Raw genomic sequence first — 15,812 nt, forward strand, 5'->3', positions numbered from 1 at the left:
AGAGGAGGAGGTGTCAATGGGCAATTGCAATTTTCAAAGACGCTTTTGGTTGTCCTGCGTCTTGGAACGCTGGGGTTGAGAAGCTTTATGCCTCTGCTGGTAGGCTCGCTTTTGATATGGGGTATATGGCTTTCTGAAATCCCGGCGATCTTGGGTTCGATAGTTGGGCCTATATTTTCCATAATTGGGTCGGTATCTTGATGACTGCCCGGAGGATGATTGGGCAGCAGTGAAGGTTTTTGCCGTGAACTTGGATTTTTTTAACTGTTCCATTGTGGCGTCTGTGGTGGTGCTGAAAAGACCAGAGCCATCGAAAGGCAGGCCTTCGATCTTTTCTTTCATGTCCATCTGGAGATTAGTGGACCGCAACCAAGCATGCCTGCGTAGAGTGATAGCTGCTGTCATGGCCCTGGACTCACTTTCCGCTAGGTGTTTAGAAATGCTTAGCTGGCGACGAGTCAAATCCCCAGTGTTTTCCAAGGTCTGGCGGAACTTAGCCCTAAACTCATGTATAGGCAAAGATTCCAGGTCTTTTTCAAAAAGTTCCCAGAGGCCATGTGTGTATTTGGCCGTGCAGGCCGCATAGTTGGCCACTTTGATCGAAAGGCACGAAGTCGAATACACCTTCCTGCCTAAAAGGTCTAGTTTTCTGCCCTCTTTATCCGGAGGAACTGTATGGCGTTTGCCTGACTTAGAAGAAGTGGCGCAATCAATAACAAGAGAATTGGGCGCCGGATGCTTCAACAAATATTCATTGTCCTTATCTTGTACCCGGTAGAGGCTCTCAAGTTTCTTGGAAGTTGGCGTGGAGGTGTGGAGTACTTCCCAAGCGCACTTAGCCGCCCTAGTGATCACTGGTAGCATAGGGAGTGCCACTGGAGCAGTAGATTGAGACTGAAGCATAAAGTTGTATACCGGATCATCTATTGTCGCCAAAGGAGAGCGAATGTCCAGCCCCAGGGAATCCGCCATCGCACGAATGTGCTTGTGGTAAGCTTTCAGCTCATCATTTGGAGATACATACGTGGGTGGAGCCACATCCACTGGAGGATCCGCAATATTACTGTCCTCATCCGAATCCGACTCAAAATCGGACGAACCATAATGTTCAGAGGGGGAGCAAGGAGACGGTTCATTTCCATTAGTTTGAGCAATGGTTTGTGTCTCTTCAGTGCTGACAGATGAGTGTGGCAGGACATCTGTCTGAATGGAGGCAGATCTTGTGCTCATAGGAAAAGTCTGTGAAGCACGGTGAAATAGTTCTGGGCACTGCGTCTGGGTAGATACAGTAGACACAGAACGCAGTGGCAATCGTTGAGACCCGGTGTCATCAAACACATATGGTTCTCCAGGTGAAGTTGTACCCATGGGATCCTGGGGGTATTCACAGGTGTGCCATGTTAGCGGGGAGCGTCCTTGGCTGGCGGATTGAGGTCTGGAGGAGTGTGCTGTGGAGACTGAAGGTTGAGATGGGCCTGCATCTGTTGGCAAGAAACCCTTAAAGGTAGAGGTTGTCCGTCTACTCGACGTTGAGTCCAATAGCGAAAGCAGTGAGCGAGTCGCTGATGGTAGAATATCCTCGGCATCGATGTCTATGATCTCGAAAGCAGGAGGTGGGCAGCGTGGCGTCACCTGAGAAGTGAGGACCGGGGTGTGCAGTACAGTATCTCGAAGACCGACCGACGGTGTAGATGGCGAAGCCGAGTGTAGTGGGGTCGGAGCTGGCGATAGAGCTCGAGCAATCGGCATCGAAATCGACGTCGAGGCAAGCACCGGTTGAACAGCAGGAGTCAATATCGAGGCAACTGTCGATGCTGAAGGAGCCGTCGACATCGAAGGATTTGTCGGCATCGACTGAGCTGTCGATATCGAGGGAGCAGGTAGCGCCGACTGATCAGTCGTCATTGGTGGCACTGCAGTGGTCGATGGAAACCCCGATGTTGATGGTAAAGCTGACGACTTCGATACACTTGGTGGAGATGGAGTACGCGGAGGCAGGTCTGGGGATCTTCGACGTTTTCTAGGTGGAGAACTATGCCGATCTGTGTTTCGACGCCCAGAAGGAGAGTCGTTACGTCCACTTGAATGAAGATCCGGTCTCGATGGGGAAGACGAAGAAGATGTACACGGCGTCGATGTTGACTTTACCGGTTTCGATGTCGATGTGGATAACTTGGATACACGCGAAGGAGCTGGAGATTCCTTCGACTTAGAATGTTTCTTCGGCATCGAAGTAGGCTTCGAAGAATCAACTTTCTTCGATGCTGAGGAAGACTTTCGGTGGCGGCTCGACGTTGATGGAGGTGCCGACTCCGCCCTCGCGGGCAATTTTGAAGACGAAGTTGAGGTCGAGGGACGAGGAGTACCCGGAGTGGAGGGGCTCAGAACCTCGTCATAAATAGCGGCCCGAAGGCGTAGCGCTCGGTTTTTTCTCGTTTGCTTCGAGAAAGAGAGGCAAATCTTGCAGGAGGCGACATTATGTTCCTCACCGAGGCATAATAAGCAAAGGTCGTGAAGGTCCTTGGAGGGGAGTTTCGCCCTGCAGCCTTCACACCATTTAAAAGATCTTTTCTCCTCAGTCATATTCACACTCGTAGTGGAGTCCGTTCCGAGGTCGAAGAGCCGGGATCGTCGTCAGTCAGTCCGCGTCGAGAACCGGGAAAAACCGAGAAGTCAGTCCGAGTCAAATTCCAAACAAAGGTCGCTTTCCAGTCCGTCGTCAAAACCAAAAATCAGTCAGTAAAGGATGAACTCGTTCTTAATGTAAAGAGGAACTTTTCCAACAGCTGAGGTGGCAGACCGAGGTCCAAACGCAAAGGCGGTCGGAAAAGAACTGAGGGACTTCGCGCCAAAGACACGCCTTATATAGAACGCTCAGCGTGGGGGCGTGGCTTCGGCGCTTCGACAAGCTCAGGCATGGCTACCGCGTGACTCCTGCGCAGGCGCAGAACCCATTCTTATGGGTATCGACGGATCTCGATCCAGATCTATACAATTTCAGTTTTTATTCTTTGTGATTGAAAACTAAATGTCTTAAACTGAATAAAATTTGAGATTAACTCAAATGTTCTATCTTCTACATTTCTACTATCAAAGTTGAAAAGCGCAAAATTAGTAACTATAGCCCAGTTTTCAGGTTGTGTTATATTAGAAAAATATTTGTTAACTCCTATAGCTGGGATACTAATTCTGGTTTTGTCATTGCTGGTTTAACTGTACAAAAAGCACTACTGGAAATTAGACAATATCAACCTGACTGATGCTATTACCTAATGTAGCCATTGTGATATAATCCACTGCTGAAATTAAATGGAAAACTGTCTTTATGGTGATCATGGGCTTAAAAATGGACCTTAAAAACAGTCATCAGAGCAAACTGATGCCTTTTTAGTGCACAAGACTAAATTTGACTTTCCACCAAAAGCACAGTGGCAATATTTTCAAATACCTACTGTGCATTATCAACTGTATTACACAGTTAGAGAGACTTGTGTTGTTCCGGCACCACCAAAAATTATAGGGGCACTGGAAATGGTGCACACATCACAGCATCCTGTTCTTAGGATCGATTCTATTTTGCGAGAAAATCAGGCAACTGCACTGAATAATTTACATCTAAAACAGAAGCAATAAACCATTATTTTGCAACAATTTGCATTTTCCAGTCTGTGGTTAATAGTGCTGGATTGTGCCCATTAACAGCAATAATATGTAGAGGGCACATGAAGATTAATAGGGACACCTACAAATAATTACTGAGTATTGTAGGTTGAAGAATCTTAAGTCAACAGTCACCAAGATTAAACAAATGCAGAAAAGAAATCCACATGAAGATCAAGTTCTCTTTCAATGCAGATACAACCCTAAATATAATTTCTCCCTATAAAATAACACATATTATTTATTTATTATATGAGTGACTTTGCAGTACCTCATTAAGTATGTTTGAAAATTTGGGCCTTTCTAATATGCTTATTCCTCTTCCCAAGTCAGGATATTTTACTCATGAGTAGGACTACCTACTTCCAAGTACTCCATAGGTTACACTGAATCCACCTCCCCAACTTTTCCATACCACAGAACCTACAATAAGTTAATGTCTTACTTCAGGGGAGTGCCATGGTGACTCCAACATCACAAGAATGGTGCCTTGTGTTACTGTACAACTCACGGCAAATGTGAGTTGTTAGCTGTCACGAGCTCACTCGATGGAAGACGCTGGCCAGAGATATAGGACACAATAGCCAGTAGCTCAGGTTTCAGTCTTATTGCTAAACAGGCAGGTTTAACGAGCTGATGGCTCCTCTGTAATTGCCTCACCTGTTGCTGACGTTTTCCCCATCTGCATACTCGAGAAGATAGTGGCCATTCAAACTCTGGCTCAGATTCTGACCCTTCTCTCCAAAGGTCACCCGGCCCTGCTGGCCCCTCCTGCACCAAACACTCACCCTGGCCTGTCTCAGCTATCTCCCCATTCACATCACCGGCCCGCTCCTCCTCAGGTGCCTCCCCACCTTCTAGTAAGTTGCCTGCCTCCCACTCCTCTTCGTTGTCCTTGAGTGGGGGTATGACACTAGCTAACAAAATTCAAGTTGCTTACCTGTAACTGTAGTTCTTCTAGTGTTCTAATGCACATTCACACGCCTTGGCCTTGTGCTTGCGCCATGTCCCCGTTGGTTTTAATGTTGTTTTACAATATTGTTCTTTAAATTGCTGTGTTTTAAATGTCTTGTTTTTGTTTTTAACTAATGTTTTAATGTTTTATCTTGTTGTAAACTGCCCAGAGACATAAGTTTGGGGCAGCATAAAAATACGTTCGATAGATAGATAGATAGATAGATAGATAGATAGATAGATAGATAGATAGAATAAAATAAAATATCCTTAATGAATGTGAGGAGTGACCCCGCTGACACATTAGAGGGTATAAAACCTGAGGACTTTGGACTGTATCCCTACAGGGCAGATCCAGGAGGTGCATCTTCACCCTCTCCAACGCCGCGGCATCCTTGCACCCCAGCTTTGTGTATCTCTAATTTTCTTCAAGCTACAGCATATGTAAACATTGGGGGGGAAACCTTGATCTGGCCAATAAATTGGTTTCCCTGCACCTCTGGTAACAAACTTTACCTTCTCCCTCCCCTCCTCCCTTTCCCTCCCCCACCCTGGGTAACCTGCTTGTATTCGAATTAGGTAAATCAGCTTTGCTTTCCAGGACCTTATATCTGTGATGCCTCAAAACTCTATCTCATTAAGTAAAATGATAAAATACACCTCTGGTTTGATTCCTTGTCTCTCCTGAAAAAAACACTGGGTGAATCCCTCTTAGTTATCAGTCAATTGTGCAATGATATATTGGTAGCACATTGGTCCACTGGTGCATTGGCGTACTGATTGAGCCCTACTGAATCAAGGTATAGGGGTTCTCAGGCAGAATTTTTAGATTGTGAACCACCCAGGGACTTCTGTATGGGGTGGTATAGAATTGTACTAAATAAAAAAAAAATTGGAATTGCCATTAAACTCATAGGTATAAACTAGAACACGGAGATGTTAATTCGGCCCCTGGTAGAAACTGGTACCTGGAACAGAGACGCATTGACTGAGGCCCTGTAATTGACTGAGGCCCTGTAATTTTCATTGTTTTATGAGTTGTTTTAATTGTAAACCGCCCTGAGCCATTTTGGAGGGGCGGTATAATAAATAAACAAACAAATAAATAAATAAATAAATAAATCGGTCTTGGGGTTTCCAGGAAGGCTGCATAGTTTCTGCAGGTTTTATATGTGTTGGTGAGGTCCTGGACTCAGATCCAATAGGGGTAATTGATGGAGTCCAGGCTATGGTCCAGCACCTGTTTGCAGATGCCCGACTATAGTCCAGTGGTGCATTGGTGAGGACCGCGGCTTCCAGAGAAGCTCAGCTATAGTCCAGTGATACACTGGTGAGGACCACAGCTTCCATCCAATTGGAATCAGAGGAGTCCAGACTGCAATTCCATGTTTGACTGGAGAAGCCTGGTTATAGTCTAATAGCATATTGGTGGGGACCACAGCTTCAGTCTAATGGGGTAATTGGACTCAATGGAGTAGAGACAAAGTGGGCAGAGAGAACTTTTTCTCCCTCTCTCAATGAAGCTCTGGCTCATCCAATGAGCTCTGGATGAGCCAGAGCTCATCCCATGAAACTGAAGGTCAAGAAATTTAGGACCAAAAGGAACTTGAAAAGTACTTTTTCCACACAGCACATAATTAAACTATGGAATTCTCTGCCAGAGGATGTGGTGACGGCTGTGAGCTTCGATGGCTCCACTCACAGCATTAGGGAAGCAGCTCCCTTCTCTACTGTGCGTTTTCATTTTGCCCCTGGGCCCCTTTCCCCCCCCCAAATCCAGGTGGCCCAGGGGCAAAATTTTGGGGTGGGGTGGTAGTGCCCAATGGGTGGAGTCTACCACCCCAATTTCAGGGGGATTGGGCAAAGGGGTGATTTTTGGGGAAATTTTGAAGTTTTAGTGACTTTGGGGCAGTTCGGGGCATAGCATGGGATCTGGGCAAAAGGTGGGGTGGGGTGGTAGTGCCTAATGGGTGCAGGCTACCACCCCAATTTCAGGGGGATTGGGCAAAGGGCTGATTTTTGTGAAATTTCTGAAGTTTTCATGTCTTTGGGGCAGATTGGGGCAGAAAGTGGGGCCTGGGGCATAATAGTGGGGTGGGGTGGTAGTGCCTAATGGGTGGAGGCTACCACCCCAATTTCAGGGGGATTGGGCAGAGGGCTGATTTTTTGGGAATATTTGGTGTCTTTGGGGCAGATGGGGGCAGAAAGTGGATCTGCCCCAAAGGAGTGGGGTGGGCTGGTAGATAGTGCCTAATGGGTGGAGGCTACCACCCGTCCCCAATTTCAGAGTGATTGGGCAGAAGGGTGAATTTTGGTGAATTTCTGAGGTTTGTCTTCATAAGGTGAAGTGTGCTAAATTGATTACTTCCTCATATTCACAGTAATTGAGAGTGTGAAAAAGTGAAAGTGGGGTCATGAGAGTTGTTTAATTGAAAAAAAATCTCATTTGCTATGATAGAATGAGAATTCACACCTCAGAAAAAGAGGGCCCAAAAAATATCGGGGGACATCGGGGGTGATTCGGTTCGGCCCCGAATCACCCAAAATTGCTCATTTCGGGCACAGATCGTTCTGTGCCCGAAATTTTTTGCACATCCCTACCCAGCATGTGTCAACCCTCCTGCAGTATCGCTTCTGCTTTTGCAGCCCTATCCCAGCTTGGATTGCATGCAAGGAAATGCTCATTTTCTGCAAAAGACTGAAAATCCTCCTCCGCCCAGATCTCCTCCCTCCAAAAACTTTCAAAGAGCAAAATGTCTGAAAACTGGGTTTTCAACTCTTTGTCTCAGGACTGAAGGCAAGGCAGCAAGGTAGCTTTGTTTTTGCATTCCATAGGTGTGACTTGTTTTTATCATGCAAATGCAAAGACTGATGTCAGCGCCCTGCAGCGGATTTTCCAGGAAACTTTGCTAAAAACCAGAATTATAAAAACTCGGATATAAACTGGGATGATGTGAAATGCAGAAGGAAAAGCCCTATGTGCGTATGGGGTGCTTCCAAGGACATTGAACTGACCTTGACAGGAATCCGGCTGCAGTGAGCCCACCTTCTGGAGGCGATTTGGGCTAAAGCCCCTGTGTGGGAAAGCTCTAGGAGAGAGGGCATGCCCCCTCCTCTTGCCTGTGGGCTTCTCAGAGGCATCTGGTGTGAAACAGAATGCTGGACTAGACAGGCCTTGGGCCTGATCCAGCAGACCTGTTCTTATGTTACACATGATTCCTCTGTGCTTGGCAAGTAAATTTTAAACATAAGAAGCAGGAGTGAACCCTATGGGCTTCCCCTAAGGAAATAAGGCAGTAAGAGTGACCGTTGGAGGAGGGGAGTTTAGCCCTCAATGAAATACTCTTTTAAAAAGCCATTCTAGCTGCCATAAGCCACAATCAAAGGGAGAGCCAGTGAACATTGGGGCAGGGAAAAGAGTGCAAATATAAAATAAAACATAAAACTAAAACGAGAGGAAAGATGTGAAGTCAGAAAGGTAGAAGAAAAGAAGTGGAAGAGGAAGCTGAGAGCAAAATAGGGCAAATGTTAAGTTGTACCTTGGAGTGGGGCTGTGATTAGCTACCCAACTGTGGGGTAAAGCTCTGGAAGATTCCGACGGGGACCCAGCCCACGCACAAGGCCCAGGAGTGGGAATGCGCAGAGACCATGTAGAAGAACACAAACATTTAAAACTCTACAATAATGAGAAACTATATTTCAACATCTCAGTTCTCAGCATTTCAGCTGAAAGGATACACCGTGACTAACCTAAAAGTGAACCTGGATACAAGTCCCATCAAATGCAGGGTACAGATAAAAAATGAACTACTGTGCATATAGCGTGTGAATGACTATACACAATGCACAGATCTGTGCATGCATATATTGTACACAGATTGTACTGAACAAAACATATTAGGGATAGTGAAAAGGTTACAAGCTTAGAAACAAGCTTTCTCCATGTTTAAAACAGAAGCAAAGGAGTAGAAGACAGATGTTCCATACTGAAATATAAGGGATGCAATATGATAATTAAGTACAGCAGACCCTTATTTTTCGCTGGTTCTCCCACTGCAGTTTCTGTTATTCACAGGTTTCTTTGTTCATGGGTCAAAAATAGCCCTATTTTTGGCTATTCACGGTATAGAAATCTGGTTTCTTTGTTCACACACCTAAAACTAGGGCTATTTTTAGGTCTCTAGGTCTCAGTACAGAGACCTGGGTTTTTTTCTTTGCACACTAAAAATAAGGTTATTTTCAGCTATTTGTGGCTAAGTGCCACCAAGAAATGGCTTCTGGTGTCATTTCTGGTGGCCATTTTGTGACTTTTTCACTTTTTAAAAAAAAAAACTCCCAAATTTGAGGATTTGGGGGTTGGGTGGGCATTGCTGGAGAACAAGGTAATGTGTTTTACTCTAATTTCTGCCCCGCACACTATTCTATAAGATTTGAGCACACTTAAGTGTGCTGAGGAGCCTAACCCCCACAATCCCCATAGGTTCAAGGATTCTTTATTCACGGTGTCCCTGTTTACAGCAATAGGCCAGAATGGAGCACCACCACCCCAAAAAGAGGGCCTCATTTGTGAATACAATAAAGGCCACTAACCTGTGATCCTGGGAAGAAACCCAGATTTAGGTTCCAAAATGACAGAAAACACCTGCTCATTGTCCACATTTTTCCAAAGAAGGGAACTTTCTGAAGACGGAATACCCTTTGAAGAAGCATTGAGCTGAAGGAGGGCATCTTGCAATTTCTTTTTTTCTTTCTTTAACATACTTACCAAAATATCTAAAGTTCATTTTAAGGAATATTTCCGAAGTTAACAATTATCAAATTCTCTTAGAACAGGTCTGTTTAACATAAAAAGCAAGACAGAGAATAGTAAATACAAAAAGAATCTGCTAAGATCCAAACTAATATTGTTCTTGCTAGTTCTGCTAAGTTGGGAGTTTGCATTCCAGACTAAGTTGTGCTGGTGCAACAGGGTGGTCTTCAGCAACCTGTGGTATGTCTTCTGCAGTGAAACCTCTTCATAGACAATGCAGGGAATAATTCAAAGCCAGAGCTGAAGAAAGTGCACAAGAGGGCAACCAAGATGATCAGGGGTCTAGAGCAGATTCCTTACGAGCCAAGGCTACAACATTTGGAGCATTTTACTTTAGATAAAAGACGACTGAGAGGACACATGATAGAGGTCTATAAAATCATGCATGGTGTGAATAAAGTTGACAGAGATAATTTTTTCTCCGTCTCACACAACACTAGAACCCATGAAACTGATTGCCAAAAAATTTATGACCAACAAAAGGAATTACTTTTTCTTGTGTTCTTATTCACTAGCCTGATGCACAAGCACAATGCACAAGCAGACCAATAGTGCAAGAGGCTGGGTGTCCCATCCAGGCAGCTGATGAGTCCTGACTAGATTTATTCTAGCTTTACATTTTTGGTGATTCAGCAAAATGGGCAGCTCCGTCTGAAAAAACTACATTTTATATGAACTGTACAGAATCTCAGGTTTAATATAAATTTATATTTAATCTAAATGCACAGTTCAGCAGTCCCCAAAGCAACATTTCATTTGACTAAAAATAACAATTACAGGAAATTCAACTTTTTGAAAGGTAATAAATAGTTCCTCATATAGCTTCAGTATTTTCCATTATTTATACAAATCCTGCTTGACATAAGTTTTCCAGAAACTTTGGATCTGGGTCAGAACTATGCAAAGCACAAAATATTTTAACATCCAGGTGATTAAACCAACTTATTACAGAACAGGAGATAATAGCACACTCTGGAGCCTGATAAACAAAAATGCAACAAACATTTATGTTAAAACTTGCACTGTTATTTTAATATAAGTAGGAAGAAGTCATTTAGCTCGTTAGTCAAAATATAAGCAAAACCAACTGAAATCTTAATGTCACCTTTCAGAAAGGATACTGATTTCATTGTCTCTTTGCTGCAGAAGCTCCTTCAGCTTCTTTAACTCTTCTTTCCCAACTAAACTATTACTGCTACTGTCTCCAGGAATGTCAGGTTCAAGCAAACGGTTGTCAGGAAGCTTTGGATCATTAATCAGTCTCTATTAAACAGAATAAAAACAAATTCTGGACTCTTAATTTGACTATCTAATCTTCCTCCATTTCTTTAATTGCCTTTCAGTAGAAAGAGATTGTACCCACTTCTTTAGCCTAGCAAAAAGATCAATGCTATTGTTTCGGACCACTTCAATAACCTCCATGATGGGCCCATTGCTTGCCTCTTTCTTTCTTGAGTCAATTCAGAATACATCTGCTAATGCTATCCCACCCGTCTTTGGTTTCATAATGCATTCCTTCTCCTTAAGTCTTTGGTCCCTGTGGATTTCCAATGCAAAATGGAGTTCCTCATCCTTCCATTTTAAACTCTTTGTCCCTAACTACTTATGCAGTCTCTCACTTCAGCTTTTCTGCCTTGCTGCGTCTATTCTGTTGACCCCTGCCCCCACTGTTATACTTTGGCCCAAGTTACTTTCCTCACCAACAACATCCACTCTGTCTTATCAAGCAACCCCTCTCATCCCCTTCAGACACCCATCAATGGTTCTTCATTTGTCTTTCCTGGACTAGCACAACCTTCTTTTAGCTTCTTGAACATACTTTCTTCTGTTCCATCATTACTTCCCTTTTATCAAACATAGTCCTCTGCTTCCACCTTCACTCTGTCACTACTGTAAGCAATATTAGCAGCCACTTTGTTATCTTTACATTTTGTATAACACTTAGCACATTGCTTGTGCTAAAAATGCATTTAAACCTTTATTATAAGATGTCAATGAACATTATAAGGAAAATTTCCCAAAGTAGTCTCACTGAAGTTAAAAGAACACATTAGGCAATGCCCTTAATAAATAAATGTCAGCCATTAACAGGCATCTACAAATCCATTTGCCAACAAACCTGTGGCAAGTGCCCCCAGAACTCTAGCAAGCAGGACACCCAGCACCACACAGATCTCTTCACCAGAGGTGTCATTGCCACTGCCATTTTTTAGAAGTTAAGAAATAGCAAGAATTCTTTCTGAGCAGTAGCATAGGCTTCCCACTGTTTCTTACCAACTCCATATCCCAGTGCAAAACAATAGAAGATTTGCTTCTCTCCTAAGCTCTCTGCCTGTGCTCCAGAAAAGAATCTGAGAGGGAATTGGTGGCAATTAAAAATAACAGCTGGCTGGTCAGTTTAGCCTAAATTTGTGGATCCCTGGCCATTAATACTAAAACATATTAACAAACTGCACTGTACCTAACAAACTGCGCTGAGTGCTGCCTATTGAAAAGGGATGTGTGCAAACTGCTTCCGAGACAGCCAAAAACCTATCCTTGTTGCCAGTGGAGGCTGTTCTATGCCTCTTAAACTGTGCGTAACTGCTGTTGTGATTTACTTCTATTGGGAATGATTGGAATTGGTTGCAATAGCAATTATGAAAAGTTTAGGAGGCACAGAGCAGCCCCTACCTCCGCTAGCAGTGAGGACTCATTTTTGGCTGGCTCGGAAGCAGGGTGGGCATCCCTCTTCAATAGGTAGCATGTTGTGTAGTACGTCAGTTCATAATAGTAGAGAGCTATTTCATAGAATTTTATATATTAAACAATGGCGAGCTAATATTGTTTCTGGATGGCTTCTCAGTCATGAGAACTATGTAAGGCAACTCTCAGATGTTCCTGATTACAATATTCAGACAAAGCACAATTTACTTTTTCCTATGAGAAATGCACAATTGTAGTTGCTGCTTCAACTGTACGGTTTTATAGGTTTCAAATGTGGGCTCTGCATTTTTCCCTCTCTCTCAGAAATATCTAGCAACATTTCTGTGAACATAGGGCACATCATTATTGTGTTCAGATTCTTCATCTCTGTAAGTGGCAGCCAATGAAGTGCACCTTTAAATGGGTGAAACAGAATCTGATCTTCCGCATATCAGCTCCAACCTCCAACATGCTCTCAGGGTCGGTATCTTCCAAGAAACTTTTAATCTGTTCACCTATCCTAAAGACACATAACAAAAGGAAAATGTATACAGAAGAGAAAAGTGAATAGAAATATCAGACTCCAATAGAAACACATCACTTGTGTAGGGTTTCCTCTTGGTCTACTGAAAACTGAACAGAGCTATTACAATTTCCTGTAACAGTATCTGAGCAAAGGGTCACCATATACACTTTGATTATAAGTCTGTGGTTTGCATTTAGGAATACATAGCTTCCAACTGTTCTTAACTTCTCTGATCATTTAATTTTTCTACAGTAGTTTGACTATCTCAAACAAGACACAAATATAAGGACTGGAGGCAGTAAAGGAGAAACAATTCTGAGTATCTGCAGCTAGCAGCAAGAATCAAATTTGAGGGGTTGCCTGCTGTTGCTTTAGAAAAATGACATTGTTTTAAAGACCAACACTTCCTGTCTGCCTGTCTGACAAACATGTCATTTCAATATTAATTACAGATTTGACGATGACGATTAATATTTATACCCAGCTTTTCAACAAAAGTTCTCAAACCGGTTTATATAGATATGAATAAAAAATTACTAACATTTACTAATAATGTCAGGAAATTAAACATTCCCTACAACCACAGGGCTCTGTGGTCACCAGGAGTTGACACCGATTTGACGGCACACTTTACCTTTACAGTGTAAAAAGGCCTTGGCGGGAAGGCCACTTTATTTATTGCTTGTTTGTTTTTCTGTGTAAGCCACTTTGAGAACTTATTTTGAAAAGCAGTATATAAATATTCATAGGAGAAGGAGGAAAGGTGGGGGCAAAATTTGTTATTGAAAAGTATTTTAGAAAATAAGAGTAGTGATGTAATGTAGAAGAAAAAATGAACAGCGGTTTCATTTTGCACATTGTATAATACAGCACTGGTCTTTGTTAATATAAAGGGGGGAAAGGAAAGATTGTGCCATTGAGTTAGTGTAGACTCCTGGCAACCACAGAGCCATGTGGTTTTCTTGGGAGAATACAGGAGGGGTTTACGATTGCCTTCTCCCACGCAGTATGAGGTGATAGCTTTCAGCACCTTCCTACATCGCTGCTACCTTATATAGGAGTTTCCCATATTCTGAGAAACACACCACTGGGGAATCAAACCAACAGCCTCCTGCTCTATAGGCAGGTTGCTTCCCTTCTGTGCTATTAAGCTGGCCCATTTGGTAACATACCAGTCATATATTAATCATACCTTACAAATACTGTCAAATCAAAAATGTTCTTATGAATATCATACATGAACTGCGGGGTGGGGGTTGGAACTAGTAGTACCTTACATTTTAATCCTCCTTTGCATTAGTGGTCATAATTAATTTCCAAAGAGGTATTAGAAATATGTAAAACTTTCCTCCCAGTCTCTGCTACAACATATTCCATGTGCTTATGCGGTGGCATCTCAATTCCAGGGGTTTCTGGATGACACTGATTATTCTAGACCCATTTCAGTCTGGCTTCTGTCCTGAATTTACAGCAGAACTGAACTTAAGAGTATTTCCCTGTTGGTTTTATTGGACCTCTCAGAAACTTTTGGTAATCATGGTAGCCTTCTGTTTCACTTGTCTAGCAAGGGACTTGGAGACACTGTTTTACAGTGGCTGCGGTCCTTCCTGAGAGGTTCCAACTGAATAGGTTCCAGAAGGTGGTGCTTAGATATTTCTGAGCCATGTCTTCATTTTTGGATTCCACCTTGCCCACCACAATCTTTAACATTTATATGTTAAGAAAGATTATCTATCTGGAGAGTTAGAGTCTTCCAGTGACACTCGTTTCTGTCTTTCCCCCTTCCAAAGATCAACACATCAGTGTGGTTTCCTAGTCAAGCATCAACCTGCCCCCCAACACCCCTCTGACTCCATACACATATACCAAACAGCTCCCCAAATACACATGCGTCACTTGTCTCCAAATATACTACTAGTTCTATTATGTATACTCTGCTTTCCAACAAAAAGTTCTCAAAGAGGCTTATATAGTAAACAACAAGATGATGGTTTCCTGGCCCCAAAGGGCTCACAATCTAAAAAGAAACGTAAAGTAGAAAAACTGGCATCAGACACCAGAAGGATGTTGTGCTGGGACTGAACAGAGTCAGTTGCTCTGCTTCTGCTAAATATAAAGCGAATAATCACTTCGAAAGGTGCCTCTTTGCCCAGTTAGCAGGGTATTACCAACACATACCCTGCCAAGGTCCACAGGTAGATACTTCAGTAAAATTGTGTTTTCAAGACAGTGGTTTCATGAAACTGAATGAAGTTACATATTAACTTCATGAAGCTCAATGAACACTTATAAAAAATTTTTTACATCTAATCTGTCATTTCATGGGGTTTTTAAAACTGCTTTTTCTCTTTCCAATTTGTAAGGCTGATCTTTTTGTCTTGCAAATATATAATTTTATTAAAAGCTCATGCATTATAAAATGCAAATATTTCCCGGCGCAAAACCCAAGATGTGTGGATAGTTTGGATTTTGGCCAGTAAGGTGCTTGTTTTAATTCCCTGTCCAAGAACTTTTATTAGAAAAGAGAAGTATGACAGATGAAGTTTTTTCAAACAGCAAGAGTTCTGTGGCATTTTAAAGACTATGAATGCTTTTTGTAGCTTCAGTTCTGATAAACTCTATTGCCTATTTGTCAAAGGAAGTTTTTTTCCAAGCTGCAGCATTAAAACTCTTCACCTATAAGGTTTGGAAAAGCTATATTCTTGGTTTTATTCTCCTTTTTAAATTCTGGATTTATGAAGAAATGAGACATTTGCAAGTAAGGTCTTTCATTTAGTGTCTTAGAATGGCCCCAAAAATTATATTAGACTTTACCCAAAAGTCTCTGTTTAAAAGAGAAATCTGCTGTATTCCAGTTATAACAGCACTTCCTTACTTCCAGCTGATCATAAATACAAACTTTAACTCCTTATGATATTCTCTTAAGAAGGAAGGATAATTTCCAGTGAGTAAGCTCCACTGAAATCAGTAGAACTTACTAAGCAAGTATACACAGTCAGGCTGCAGAATACACCAAGTAGCATCCAGATTAAGTTACTCCTGAGCAATCCTACTGATATTAAGTAGTCTTTTCACATAACTCCTGAATAGCACTATTCAGTCAGTCGGTTTTTATTACAGCCATTGGCCAGCCGAAAGATAAAAAACCAGAACAAATATAACTAATATACACAAATA

The 15,812-nt window shown here is 42.6% G+C and overlaps 1 protein-coding gene across 4 annotated transcripts in view; it reads right to left on the bottom strand.

Annotated features, from left to right (window-relative positions):
- KIF6 (kinesin family member 6) overlaps nt 1-15,812 on the bottom strand; it is a 352,942-nt gene that overhangs the window by 171,145 nt on the left and 165,985 nt on the right. For all 4 annotated transcript variants that reach the window (XM_053305319.1, XM_053305322.1, XM_053305332.1 and 1 more), the window contains exons 11-13: nt 12,524-12,629; nt 10,546-10,687; nt 9,205-9,387 (exon numbers count right to left, since the gene is read on the bottom strand). In XM_053305319.1, coding sequence (XP_053161294.1) covers nt 9,205-9,387; nt 10,546-10,687; nt 12,524-12,629 — 431 coding nt within the window. The remainder of the gene's footprint in view (nt 1-9,204; nt 9,388-10,545; nt 10,688-12,523; nt 12,630-15,812) is intronic.

This window comes from Hemicordylus capensis, chromosome 1 (genome assembly GCF_027244095.1).
Source record: "Hemicordylus capensis ecotype Gifberg chromosome 1, rHemCap1.1.pri, whole genome shotgun sequence".
In the NCBI taxonomy this organism is placed as follows: domain Eukaryota; kingdom Metazoa; phylum Chordata; class Lepidosauria; order Squamata; family Cordylidae; genus Hemicordylus; species Hemicordylus capensis.